General features: G+C 41.1%; 1 protein-coding gene across 18 annotated transcripts in view; it reads right to left on the reverse strand.

Moving 5' to 3' along the window:
* Nucleotides 1–13,339, reverse strand: part of UNC80 (unc-80 subunit of NALCN channel complex) — a 128,611-nt gene that overhangs the window by 43,835 nt on the left and 71,437 nt on the right. For 16 of the 18 annotated variants that reach the window (XM_088167677.1, XM_088167673.1, XM_088167676.1 and 13 more), the window contains 13 exons: nt 12,941–13,048; nt 12,089–12,227; nt 10,660–10,841; nt 10,152–10,283; nt 8,856–9,042; nt 7,735–7,866; nt 6,466–6,609; nt 5,005–5,105; nt 3,918–4,004; nt 2,964–3,147; nt 2,259–2,353; nt 1,253–1,342; nt 791–892 (listed from right to left, as the gene is read on the reverse strand). In XM_088167677.1, coding sequence (XP_088023803.1) covers nt 791–892; nt 1,253–1,342; nt 2,259–2,353; nt 2,964–3,147; nt 3,918–4,004; nt 5,005–5,105; nt 6,466–6,609; nt 7,735–7,866; nt 8,856–9,042; nt 10,152–10,283; nt 10,660–10,841; nt 12,089–12,227; nt 12,941–13,048 — 1,683 coding nt within the window. The remainder of the gene's footprint in view (nt 1–790; nt 893–1,252; nt 1,343–2,258; nt 2,354–2,963; nt 3,148–3,917; nt 4,005–5,004; nt 5,106–6,465; nt 6,610–7,734; nt 7,867–8,855; nt 9,043–10,151; nt 10,284–10,659; nt 10,842–12,088; nt 12,228–12,940; nt 13,049–13,339) is intronic. The other 2 variants (XM_088167674.1, XM_088167664.1) reach the window with 1 other exon arrangement.

Below are 13,339 nucleotides of genomic sequence, written 5' to 3' on the forward strand. Positions count from 1 at the left end.
TTTGCTGGAGCTGGATGTTTTCCAGCAGCATCTTGCATGACTGCAGAGAGCAAAGCAAATGTGTGACACAAGTTTTATCTTAGACATTTTTTGGGCTCGAAGTGCTCTAAATATAAACATGCTGAAAGCAAAATAATGCCCTGACAAAAATGTGAAGCCCATTTAAATGTTGTTGGATCATAGGGTATTAATTTTAATAGGGTGTATTAAACTAATTTATTTGTGGGACATCTAGAAACAGAGTAATTTTTGTTAGAGAAGCAACCAAGTTGATCCCAAGTAATTTCAGATTTTTATTGACTTTCCACTGACAGGTGCAGCACATGAAATATCATCCCATTCTGTGCCATACACATGAGATGGCATTGACTTTATTTTCCATTATTTTAACAGCTTTACAGCTGCCTTTTATAACCACTCCTGATGATATTCTCCTACTCTCAGTAAGAACACAACCACAATAGCTGGTTTTTGGCTACAAAAACACAACTGCTAACACCAAATACATAATTCCCACACAACCTTTTTTTTTTTTTAATTTTCTGCAAAATGATCCACCTAAAGGAAATTGGCTGGACAGAGTAAGGGAGGGGGGAATTCACATCCCACTCTAATCTCCCTGCAATAATGTACAGTATATATGTGGCCCCAAGGCAGATTTCACACTGATTGCTGCTTCTCCAGCAAAGCTCTTGATCTGCATGCAGCATGAGGGAAAGAGGGGGGAAAAATAATCAATTTCTTTTCAGGGTTTGTTTCTGGGAAGAGATATTTGGTGACAGTAAAATACCTGTTTCTGAATAAGCTCTTGACCCTTTTCTGGATGCATCTGCACCAGGTTGAGCTGGGGAGAAACTGACCTCCGGAAAGGATAAATATCACGGACATAGGTCTGTCAGGAAAGGAAAAAAAGTGATTTTAAACAAATGTAATCACTCAACAGAATGGAAAAAAGGGGCCCTTTAGCCCTTTCTGAAGGGCAGGGGTTTTCAGACAGTGTCAGGCATCACAAAAGAGCACAAACAGAAGAGAAATTTGATCTTTTCTAAGAAAACTAGATATTCTTGCCTTCTGCCTCTCCCCTCTTCTCTCAAATTCCAATCTTTCACCACACACAACTAAAGATGTGATGCCCACAGGACAGAACTCTATTTATAGATGTCTGTTCTCCTTTAGATAACCCTGATGTTTAAAAAGAGGCAAGATGAAAAGTCACAAAAACAAAGTCACACGGGCTTGATCTTTGCCTTACCTTGTTATAATGAATGAGATTCCAACGCTTATCCATTAAAAAATAATGAGAAGACTGAGTTTCAGGTATGTTAAAAAACTCCAAGCACTCCTGAAAAGAAAGACATCAAAATATCCTGTTACTTTTTCATTGTTTTGTACAAATATCACAGCACCTCAAAAAAGAATGTCCATGTAATAATCTATAAAGGCACAAACATGAATGCCTCAGTCAGACTGGCACACTGTTCTGGCTTTAATTATTATTATTTTATAATTTTATGTAGTATATATATTTTTTATATATTATTATTATTATTATTAATTTCCTTTTTTAATCATGAGGTACCTGAGTATGTTTGTGATAATCAAGGCATGCTGGAATCACATTCCTGAAGACTTATCTTGATGTCTTCATATCACACATATTTGTCTGCCTGTATGAGCCATATGGGCCTGGGTATTCACCAAGACTTAGTGATAGATGATATGCAGAGACACTGAAGTTCTAACACTGAGATGGGATTCCCAGTAAAATTTAACATGGTCAGACAAACTGAAGGCTTTTACAAATCTGTTTTCTATGTGGCTCAATTAAAATCATCCAGGAAATATTTTGGCAGAAAGAGAAAGTGACTGCACAGCTCCTGGATACCAAAATATTGTTGTGGCTACTGAACCATCATTTTCACTCTGATCTTGATCAATATCTCGTCTCTAGTGTTGATAAAACCAAACATTTAAATGATTTGTGTATCTATCAAAAGTATACAGCAAACACCCAACAAGCTGCAGTTTCTCCAGGTGTAGTTGCATTTGTGAGGTTTGGGTTTTCTGTGAGTTCAGAGCATTTCTATAATCCTTAAACGTGGGATCCTGGTTTTTGCAGCCACAGGGAGACAGACATGCCTGTGAGCACAATTTCCCTCCTGGCACTGGCACAGGGTGATCAGGCAGAATGGATTGCTGGCAGACAGGTGTGGCAGGTAAATGCAAGCAGTTTGTCCAGCTCAAAATCTCACTCCTACCTTCAGAAGAGCCTCAAACTGTGTGTCCTCGTGGACTGGCAGCTGCGTTGGGATGTCACACTCATTCTGTCCGTGCACAACAAGGGTTTTTGTGCCTAGAGGAAGAAAAGTTTTTGCATTCTCCCTGGCCTCTTTAATTAACTCAATTTCAAGAGGCTGCCCATGGAGGAAGAGTGGTGCTTGGAATTCATTCCTGGACAGGCAGATGGACTGAGTCAGTCCTGTAGTAACCATTAAGTAGTGTTAACATATTCTCAGGGTTCCACAATTTAATGAGAAATTGATCTGTCCTTAAAGGATGGGCTGACTTGAGCAGCCACTGTCAGCTCTGAGGAGGAAACACATGCAAAAGGTCAAATCTGTTTATCTTGTGTCTGACTCAGGATGCCCAGAGTCTGAATGGTAGAGATTTACAGTGATGTCCTGCCAGCTTTTCACAGCCCAACTGGCACAAAGCTCTGGGCTGAAATACTGTTCTAATTCACTTTCCATTTGCTTCTTTTAGAGCTCTTTTGAATTTTGAATCTCAAGGGATTGGCAGTAGAATTTACTGATGGCATACTCAACTGAAAAAAAAAAACTGCCTTGAAATATACAGCCATTTGTAACAGGTCTTTTTCTGACCCAGTTCTGGTGTGTCTTCTTTTTGGTAAAGTGGGCCATAAACTTTGAAGTGAAGGAGATTTAAAGACTTATTTCTTATACCTGGCATTGAGGCAGTCACCAGCAGCTTCACTTCACACTGCTCCTTCTTCATGGTCTGTTTGAGATCCTTGAAGAAGAGTCCTTCAACATAACCCACCACCTCCCAAAGGAAGGTGAGAGTGGCAGAAATGGCATCCATGCCCCATTCACATGGAGTCCGTACAAAATACATGATCAGTCCTACCTGCAGGCAATGAGGAGGAGGAATATCAGGTTATACACACTCCTGACTGTGCAGAGCATTGTATAAACACAGAATAACAGTATTGCTCTATCATTCTTCATTCAGAGGGAGAAACTCATTAAACTTTCATCCTGAAACTTGATCCATATTAAAGGAAAAATCTGCCTGTAATATTCTTCCTTTTTCTAGAGCTCATGAGGATTGGGGCAAAATGTACTCTTGCAGTATAGCTTCAAACACCATTGCAGGTGAGGAAAAGGGAGAATGTCTGCAGTTAGAGACTTCCTATTCTTTCTGCTCTGAAGTGCTGCCATGCAGACAACTCACAAATTACAGGAGACTCCCTGGAGAAGCATACATACACCTTGTCTGCTTCACCTCCTAACATTTATATATGTATGTATAATATTTGTCCATGATCTTGAAAGAAGCTTCTAGATTTGCTCCAAGAGGACTGTCTATTATCAAAGCACTTCCTGAACCTAAATTAAGTAAAATAATTAAAGGTTTGTGGTGCTGGGACGCTTCTGATTTTCTTCAAGCCACTGCCCGAGGTTCAGTTCAGAAATCCATGACAGGTTGCTTAGGGGTTTAATAAAAAGAAAAAGGTTCCTTTTCATCTCTCAAGAAGGCCAGAAGGAAACCTGGTGACTTGCACCTACAACCAGGAGCAAGTATGAGCTATATAAGAAAAATCAAGTGCATTTATTGCACACATGAAAGCAGATGAGAGATTGTGGGCCACACAGTGGAGCCCACAAGCTACTCACCAAGTAATTAAAGAGGATATGAGATGTCTGAGCAGGAAAGTCCCCAATGTTCAGCAAAAGCTTCCTTAGCATATACATCAGCTCATCCTGAAAGAAAAGCAAAAGTGTTTTCTTCCCACCAAAGGGTGAAGAACAAATTTCTCCCTTTTGTCCTTTCTTGCTTTGTTTATTCCCATTTTTCCATAGTCCCTTTTTCAGCTTTGTCTCTCAACACATGAAATAAAACTGTACACCTGTTACTGCTCCCACATATTGCAAAATAAAGCCCAGGGTACAACACCCAGTGTCTTTCCCATTTTATATCACAGAAGCCAGTACTTCCTGCTGCAATTTGTACTGACTGTAACACCACTGATTGTGCACTCCTGTCCCTGTGATCATCCCTGTTGATTATCTCAGATGATCTGTGAAATCTAGTTCATCAACAGGAGCTCACCAGGCTGCAGAGTGGAAGGCATGGGCAGAATTTAACTTCCCTTCTTTTGGAGGCTGTCTGCCTTAAATGTAGACTTTTATTTTTAAATAAAAGCTTTGTGGATGATGGCTGAGAAGTCTCAGGAATAGTAAGTCGACCAACATCTGCTTGCTCAAGGAACAAAAGGACAGCCTTTCCTGACATTTTTCAGGTTTAGTATTCATTTTAGAGTCAGTTCTTAGGCAGTGGCTTGGAAGCTGAAGCCAGTGATACTACTGATATCATACACCAAATATGAAGTGATATGGAAAGTCTCCCTGCCTTCTATATGGTCACAACCAGTGTGTTTTTCTTCCATAAATCTTAGCCACGCTCTTGGAAGCAGTCTAATAAGCCACAGAGATGCCACCCCATCCTTCAGGGAATCTGAGTAGAGTGGCAGGAGTGAAGGCAATAGTGCCTATGCCACGTTCACTAAACCTGCTCAAACTTGGCTTGGAGCAAGTGGGGACAAACCAGCTGTGTCCTGTTTGCATCAGTGGACAAAGATTGGAGCCAAATGATGAGATGCTGCATTATAACAGCAAATGTTCTTCTCCAGTGATGCCCAGAAGTGACTCTGCTGAGCTGCCCTGCTCCAAGGAGCTCTGGCACCTGCAGGGCAGAGGGTACCTGTCGATTGCTGATGGTGAGCTTCTCGAGGAAGTGGCGCAGCACTGTAGAGGGGTCTTCAATCAGGCAGTTCCACAGGACCTGCTGAGCAACAGCACTTACTGCGAGACAGAGAGAAGAAACCAGGTCAGAACCTGAACATCTCTTGGAAAAGCCATGAACTGGTACACTTAAAACACATTTCCTTCCTTCCTTCATTCCATCATATTTTATACTGAAGCACCCCAGACCCCATCTGATGCCCTAGAATTCCTGGTAACCAATGCAGTGATCCCAGTAATAACAATCACAAGTTTAATATTTGAACCTCCTCTAACTGCTGGTGATATGGCAGGAAGCACTTCATGACTGTTTAGGAATGATAAAGAAGTAACTGTTTGGATTCATAACTCCAGATGGGCAAAATCCAACAACTGCAATTGAGAAATAAATTTATGCAGTTTTTTTTTGTTCAGGCACATAAGTTCAATTTCATGGTGATTCACTGAGTGATTTTATCTGGTATTGGTGAACAGCATTAGATAGTCACCATGAAATTGTTGATGATCAACTCCCTGAAGTCCAATTAACTGCATTCCTCTGAAGGTTAACAATAAAGTAGAATTATTCATTATTTTGTTTTCAGTACTCAGATCCTGATCACAAAACCATTCATACATTGTTTAGAGGGCTGGCTACATACAGCTAAAACTGTATATAAAATGTATAAAACTGAATACAAAATGTAATAGGAAGTTCAATGTGCAACTGGCTGACGTGACAAGAGAGAGCTGAAGGAAGCAGAACTGTCCACCATGTATTAACACTTTCGAAAACATAAATACAAGGAAATGAACTATTAATTTGCAAGGACATCACAGACATAACCAAAATGTTCAGGCTGTGTATAGGTGGCTTTCTGCATGTCACAGGAACAAAAAAAATGAGTGGGAAGAGATCTCCAGAGTTCCTAGGTCCAAGCCCTGCTTGGAGCAGGACTGTCACCTACAGGAGGTATGTTAACCACAGCTATGACTAGCCAGGGCTTGATAACCCTTGTGCATGGAGAATCAACAGAAATTATGCTCCTGGTGATTAATTTCCTTCCCAATTTCTAAACTGAACTTCCCAAGTTGTAAACTCTAAGTCAGTTCTTCTAAGTCTTTGCTTCCTTTGAATCATACCAAAGCCCAGCTTCTACAATTACTGCTCAAAGAACATTTGTGTTACACCTCTTTCCATCCTTGTATTCCTCCCCACTAGATTTTTTTTAAGCTTCTCAAGTTCGTTTTGAATTAGGGACATTTTTAGAGCCCTGAAAGGGCAAAAGCCTCTCAAAGCCAAACACAAATTATGTAGAAGATAAAAAGGAAAGACCCTACAAAGATACATTTCTATTGTAACTTTACATTCAAATAGTTCTGAAACTGGTTCTGCCATCCTTAAACAACAAATCCCTCGAAGTTTAATCAAGGTCAATACCAGCTACTCCATCCTCCCGGACTTCTCCATCCTCCATCAGATGGACAATGGGGAGCACTGCTGCACAAATGCACGCAGGAAACACAGCCTGGGGGGGCTGGGGAACGTGGTGGTTCGGGGTGTGCTCAGTAGTGTGTTCTTCATCTGGAGCAGCAAGAAAAAGCAGAGTTAGGAAATACCCTGTACTACTACCCAGGCAGGTTAGATAAAGTACTAAATTTTTTTTTTTTTTGTTAGAATCGGGATTGAAAGCACAAAACATTGTTCAGACTCAGTTGTTTATTAATTCTTATCTATAGTACAGTGAGTGCTACAGCACTTCTAGCCAACAGGCTAAAAATGAAGAAATAGCGATGTATCTCATTCATTCTAAGGTCTTTTAAACCTTGAATTCTTTATTTTAAATTGGTCTTTTATAAGACCAAAAAGGTCTTTTAAGCAGTCCAATTAAAAACTAACACTCATATTATTTTTACTTTTGACCCAATGACCAAACACAAACTGCAGTGCAGCATTTTCCACCCAATTAAACAGTACACCTGAACCCAAGAAGAAGAGGGACAAGAAGAAAGAAAAACCCTTCACCCTAAAACCTCCATCTTGTCCCATACCTATAACTATATTCCAAAACTCCAAATTCCAAACCCTTCACCATGTGAAATTACACTCTATTCACACTACATACCAGTGATTCTAGTTCTATAATTTAATTTTGGAAGCCTTCTCCAAGGCCTCAGGTCAAAAGCAGTTTGTACTCTTTTAAGGGTCAGTGCCTGACAGCACAAAAAATTCAAAACTCCCTATTTTCAAGGTTCCAACAATAAACATTTATGTTAGTGGCTCTACACACAGAACAAAGATCAGAACACTGTTCACTGTTAATTGTGTGAGCATGACAGGTTTACTGCTATCTCCAAGTAGGAATGGAGCCTCCAGCCAATTTCTTGATCAGGAATTTTCACTGTAAATATATAATTTTTCAATTTACATTTCTTTTCTTGTAGGCAACCCAGTTCCTTTTGATAAAATCCTTTTTTTTTTTTCAGCTAGAGTGCTCCCTGTAGCACTAATCTCCAAGCAGAACCTGAGAGGCAAGAGAAAGTACTGTGACAGCAGGGGTGAATAAAATAAATAAGGGCAGTAACTTTATAAAAAGTGGCTCAAGCTTGGGAATATATTTGGCAAAAGGAAATGCTTTTATGGGCTAGCAGGAAAGGCTTCCAGTGAATGAAATCCTAGGAGGGAATCGTCCAAAGTGAAGTCACCCACCTTCTGCACTGACTGCTGAGCGCACTGACCACACGGAGCCACGGCGGAAAGAATAATTCCTGTGGGAAGTGCTGGAGGTGCAGGACGGGCTCACAGACAGACGGCGGGAGGCCAGGTTGGCAACTTCTTCTACTGACAGAGAGAATACAAAATGTCAATCCACATCCAGCTGACAAAAAAAACAAAAACAAAAACTCGGGAGTTTTTTGAAGGGCAGCAATTACAACCAAATCAGAATACTGAGAAGTCAAGTCAGGTAACACTCAGAAGACACAATTTAAAACGATTTTAAAGACCAGTCAGATAGGTAATTTGCCCATGCTTTGGGAAACAGCAGAACATTGGTCCATAGGGTACATTTGCAACAGAGCTGGCCCTATCCTTCTTTTCATCCACTCCCTGTCAACCATCACTGTTGCTGGTGCTTAGTTTTTCTTAAGAACTTGGATTTCTGCTCGCAGGTTTTCCAGTGTGTGCTTAGATCTCACCAACCCTCTGCTCACCTGATGGCACATACCTTGGAATGCCTTTAATGAAGCCTTTGTGCTCTGTAAGCCTGGGCCAGCAAAACTCCTCACCTACAGTCTAAGCTTATTGTGACTCATGTCACATAATTTTGGCTGTCTGAAAGTTTGGTACTGAGCTTGATCTGGTCACCTTTATTTACCATAAAGGTAGGAAAACCCCAGGGGCAATTCAGTATATCCTAAGTTCTGTTTCTTAAGATACATAACTGCCAAAGAGCAATTCCTCCCACCCTTTAATGATTAAAAAGTTTAAGTTCGGGAGGACAGATTTCATTCCTACTGTTGCATATTCTCTTGTGTTAAATCCTCCAAGAAGCTCTGAGATGTTAAATGCTGGCAAGTTGGAGCAGATGGGGTCAGTGCCTTTATCACTCAGAAAGAGCTCAATATATCCAAGGGTTTGTCTCTTTTATTACACCAGTTTTCAAACACACTTTTTCTCAATGACTTGGACTCTTCAACAAATGGGCATGGTTGAGACCTTCCTAACACTGAAAATCAATTTCCCTGGACATCACTGCCCTAAGCAGCGCTCTGTGTTTGTGGGAAACGCTCTCAGGTCCCCGGAATTCAGGTCCTGGTCCCAGGGCACACCTTCTTCTTCCTGCTCAGAGCTTGGTGTACAGGAGGGCTCGTAGCAGGCCTCCTGAGTGATGGGGATGGCAGTGATCAGACTTGCTTCCCGCCCCAGGCGCTTCTTCTCCTCCTCCTGCTGCAGGTTCTTCAGGATGTGCTCAGCTCGCTGATGGGAACGTGACACAGCCCGGGCAGAAAACGACTTCTGTGGGGAAGGAAGAGAGCAGAAACACAGCCTGAAGCTGTTAAGATGCACACAGATTTTCTGACAAAGGCTTCACCTCAGTGAAGTTCAGCAAGCCAGTTTCTAAATATAAACCAGACTAGTGCCAGCTGAACAGAGATTCACCGGGAGACTTCTTGGCAATAAGCCCACAATCAGCTTTGGTGCAAACTTCTCCCAGGAGACACCACATGAACCAGTGCAGACAAAATCATCTCTCAGGCAGCTGAAAAAAGCTTCTCTTGGAGAGAGAGCAGCTGTGTGCTCCTCGGATCTAAGTTAGTGTCTCTCACAGGGATATGAGATGCACTACAGTACTTCAGTGAACAAACAAAAAAGCTTGATGCTCACGTAGAAAATTCTGTGCCCTACACAGACCACACTAGATTTTTTTTTTCCCAGCTGGGAAAGACTATTACTTTTTTATGTTCTTTTTTCTCTTCAGTCAGAGTCAGATTTGAATGCACAAGAAATGGATTTTTGTGTTCGGACTCAGTTGTTTATTAATTCTTATCTATAGTACAGTGAGTGCTACAGCACTTCCAGCTAACAAGCTAAAAATGAAGAAATGGCCATGTATCTTGCTCATTACAAGGTCTTTTAAGGCCTAATTGTCCAATTAAAAACTAACAGTTATATTATTTTTACTTTTCACCCAATGACCAAACACCCATGACCTGCAGTATGGCATTTTCTATTTAATTAAAAACTACTACCTAAACTCAAGAAGAAGAGAGACAAGAAGAAAGAAAATCTCTGCCCTAAAACCTCCATCTTGCCCTCTACCTACTACTATATTCCAAAACCCCACATTCCAAACCCTTCACCATGTGATATTACACACTTCTATTCAAGCTACACACCAGTGATTGTAGTTCTATCATTCAAATCTGGAAGCCTTCTCCAAGGCATCGAGTCAAAAGCAGAGCTCTTTTGGGGGTCACTGCCTGACAGCACAGAAAGTTCAAAACTCCCTGTCTTCAGGGTTCCAACAAAAGACAATCTCAGAGGTTAATTCACATATTTTGGCTTAATTTACCACACACTCCTACAGAGAAAGAACAGTGCTTGCTCTCAGGGTGTGTGCTTACCGACTGATCTTCATTTATAGGATCCTGCACACTCCCACTGCACTGAGGGACCCAGGGAGGGTCAAACATTGGCACAGATGGCATTCCCAGCACGGGAGAAGGCAGAGTGAAGTTTATACTTGGAGGAGGAATCTAAAGAAAACCATGAAAGACATTTTGTTACAGCAAGCTATTATTGTCAATATTGCTAATTAAAGATGAGCTTAAGTACCCAAGACATAAATTAACTCTGCCAATTTTACCCACCTCTGCATCTCACTGGACTGTGACACCATGTATGACACACATCTTCTCTGGTATATCTCCTGACCTAAGTCCCCATTTTATTTTCTATGTTTTATACAGGACTTCTTCTTATCACCTCCCCCACTAGTGAGACTTATACAATCTTTTTTTTTTTTTTTTCCTAAATACAGTTTCAGGAAATGTCACTGCAGTCTGTCATTACACATCTATCTTACAAGGCAAGCTGTAAATGTCATCATGAAGCTTCATGTGACTTATCTACCTTGAAGATCTGCTGTGCTCCTTCTTCCATCCTCGGCCACACTTGATACCTGAACCTCCAGAGCGTGTGAAATTTCAGAATGGCATTCAGTCTTTGCACTGTTTCTGGGTGATGAAATTCGGACATCAGCATGTCAGAAACAGCCTCTGGCACTTTCACAGCACACAGCAGGAACATGGCAGCTGCAGGGAGACAATATCTGATCACCTATGTTTCTCAATAATGTGTTTATTTGGCAAAGAAAAGTGCACAAACCACACCAAAAGAAACCCCATCTTGGCTCCATAAATAGGATCACCAATCTACCAAGCCTAAGGAAAAGTGTATTGCTTCATGAAACCAAGCACACGTGATTCCACCTTTTGGAGCCACACAGCATTACAGCTGAAGCTTCTAAGTTCTTCTGGAAAACCTGCTTTTAAAAATAAATTATGCCTTTGATCTTCTCAGACATGACTTGTTTAAAATAAGAACATCTTTTGAAGTAAATGGACTAATTGTGTTTGGCTTTCAAGAGTTCCACTTTCAAGTGATTTCTGTTGATTAATCAAGGCTGATTTAACAGAATCTCTGCCTGTAACAGAAGCTCTGGAATTGTACATCGTGCTTTACAGTAGCATTAATACTTTGAATCACTAATAAAATATCTCTTCTGACACATTCTGTTTCTTTTTTCCCAGCTGGTCATTAGGTCAGTCATCTTTTGGCCAAGGGATAAATTCCCAACCTAGGTCATTTCCATGGGAGAAGATCCAAGCTCATAGCAGAAAAATTCTTACTACTACTTTGCAACAACATGTATGATTTTATATTTTATTGTAATCGTAATAAATTGTAATAAATTTTATCTCATGTGCAGAATTTCAAAGTACTACTTTCACAGGTATATGATGTCCTAATCCTCTGTCTTAAAGATGCCTTTCAACCATGTGTCATCAGCAATCATCTGTACACTTTAAAACCAAGTGGAAATGGAAAATTGAGATAGTACCATACAATAATAGTATTTAATGAGCAATGCTGCTGTCTCCATGCAACATGAGAATTTTCCTTACAGCATAACAGGAGCTATGACAGTTTCACTCTCGTTCCCTGTGTCAGTTTTTGTATGGTATTCAGCTGGCACTAATATTTCCATGAGGCAGCATACAGAATGCTTTAGTAGACTCTGGACTGACTGAATCACTGCTTCCTCTGCCTACAAACCCAACTGAATACAAATACCAATTCTGATATTCTCCAAACACCCACCACATCCAGGACCTCAGAGAGAGTGCCCTCCTGACCCTTCTCACCACCTCCTTTCCACAGAGCCCCCAAGACACCCTTGGTGGCATTCAGACCTCTCCAGTACAAAACTGCAGAGTCCTGTGATGGACTGTGAGCTGTGCAGCCACAGCAGCCATGCTAAGGGGTGTGGTTCTCCTACCTGCTGCTCCAGCCATGTGCTCATCCACGCTGAGCAGGAGCTCCCAGGCTGCTGGCTGGATGTCCCCATACATCTCCTCTGTGAGGATGGGAGCTGCCTTGATCAGCAGTGACAGAGGGGCAGGGGACAGGCTCATTACCTGCAACAAACCAAGCCACGCCTTAGGGCTGAGCTGTGCAAACTGTCCTCAAGGAAGAGCAACACTCAGTAATTTTACCCTGCTTCTGGTCTGCAAATTACCCACCAATAAGCTCTAGGTTCATCCATTTCAGAAAATGCTCCATAGAGGGCACGTGGCTTTCAACCTACACTAAAACAGTGGTGTTTCCAAGCTGCTTCCTTGAGTCTTTTGCTTGTCCCTCACACCACCAAAACACCAAAAAAGAGGACAGAAGGAAAGCCAAACTCTCCCAAAGTGGAGCACAAACAGCAATACGGGTCCATTAGACTCTCACTAAGAACAGGCTTATAAAGAGGCTGTTGCTTCTTCAGGAGCCTTGAATAAGTAAGAACAAAGAGAATTAATACTGTAAACTGACAGGCTGCAATTATAACATACCCGTGAATTCTCTGTTTTTTTCTATCCTCAGCTTTGGTGCCTATGCCACTGTGGAAAGCCAGAGATGCAGACTGGGATTTAATGGAGCTAAATGTTTAAAGGATTCTTTGACCACGTTTTCTTAAGAGGTTTAAATTTAGTATTACTCAGATTGGGAAAAGATGTAGGGCTGAACTGATTAATATTCAGGAACATGAGCTTGGAGATCCATATATATTTTCCTTCTTTTTGCAGTTTTTTAACCTGGCACCTCTATATCTGCCTCCCTAACTAGCATATGGCTTAATCAGTACCTGATTCCTGATGTACTTTAGCATTCCAGAGTCCTTCTTCCCTTCCAAGTTGATATCGATCACTCTCTTTTTCAGAGAAGGAGTCCTCAAGCATGACTTGTCTGAGCACTGGAAGGAAATACAAAGAAAGTGAAGTTCACACTTATATTTCTCAAAATGTGGAAAAGGAGATTATGTACAAGAGGAATTTCCATGTACTAGAAACCATCTGGTAGCAGAGCTGAAACAAAAAAAAAAAAAACCTTCTTTGCTGGCAACAGGCCAAGTATTAGTGAGACAACACATCTCATTGAATTTTCTTCTATTTTTAACAATAAAATCTTAAGGCAGAAGACAGTAAACCAAATGGAGAATGTGAATATTCGCTGTGTAACCTTCACTGATGCCACACCTATGGAT

Source organism: Sturnus vulgaris, chromosome 7 (genome assembly GCF_052056855.1).
Source record: "Sturnus vulgaris isolate bStuVul1 chromosome 7, bStuVul1.hap1, whole genome shotgun sequence".
Classification (NCBI taxonomy): Eukaryota; Metazoa; Chordata; class Aves; order Passeriformes; family Sturnidae; genus Sturnus; species Sturnus vulgaris.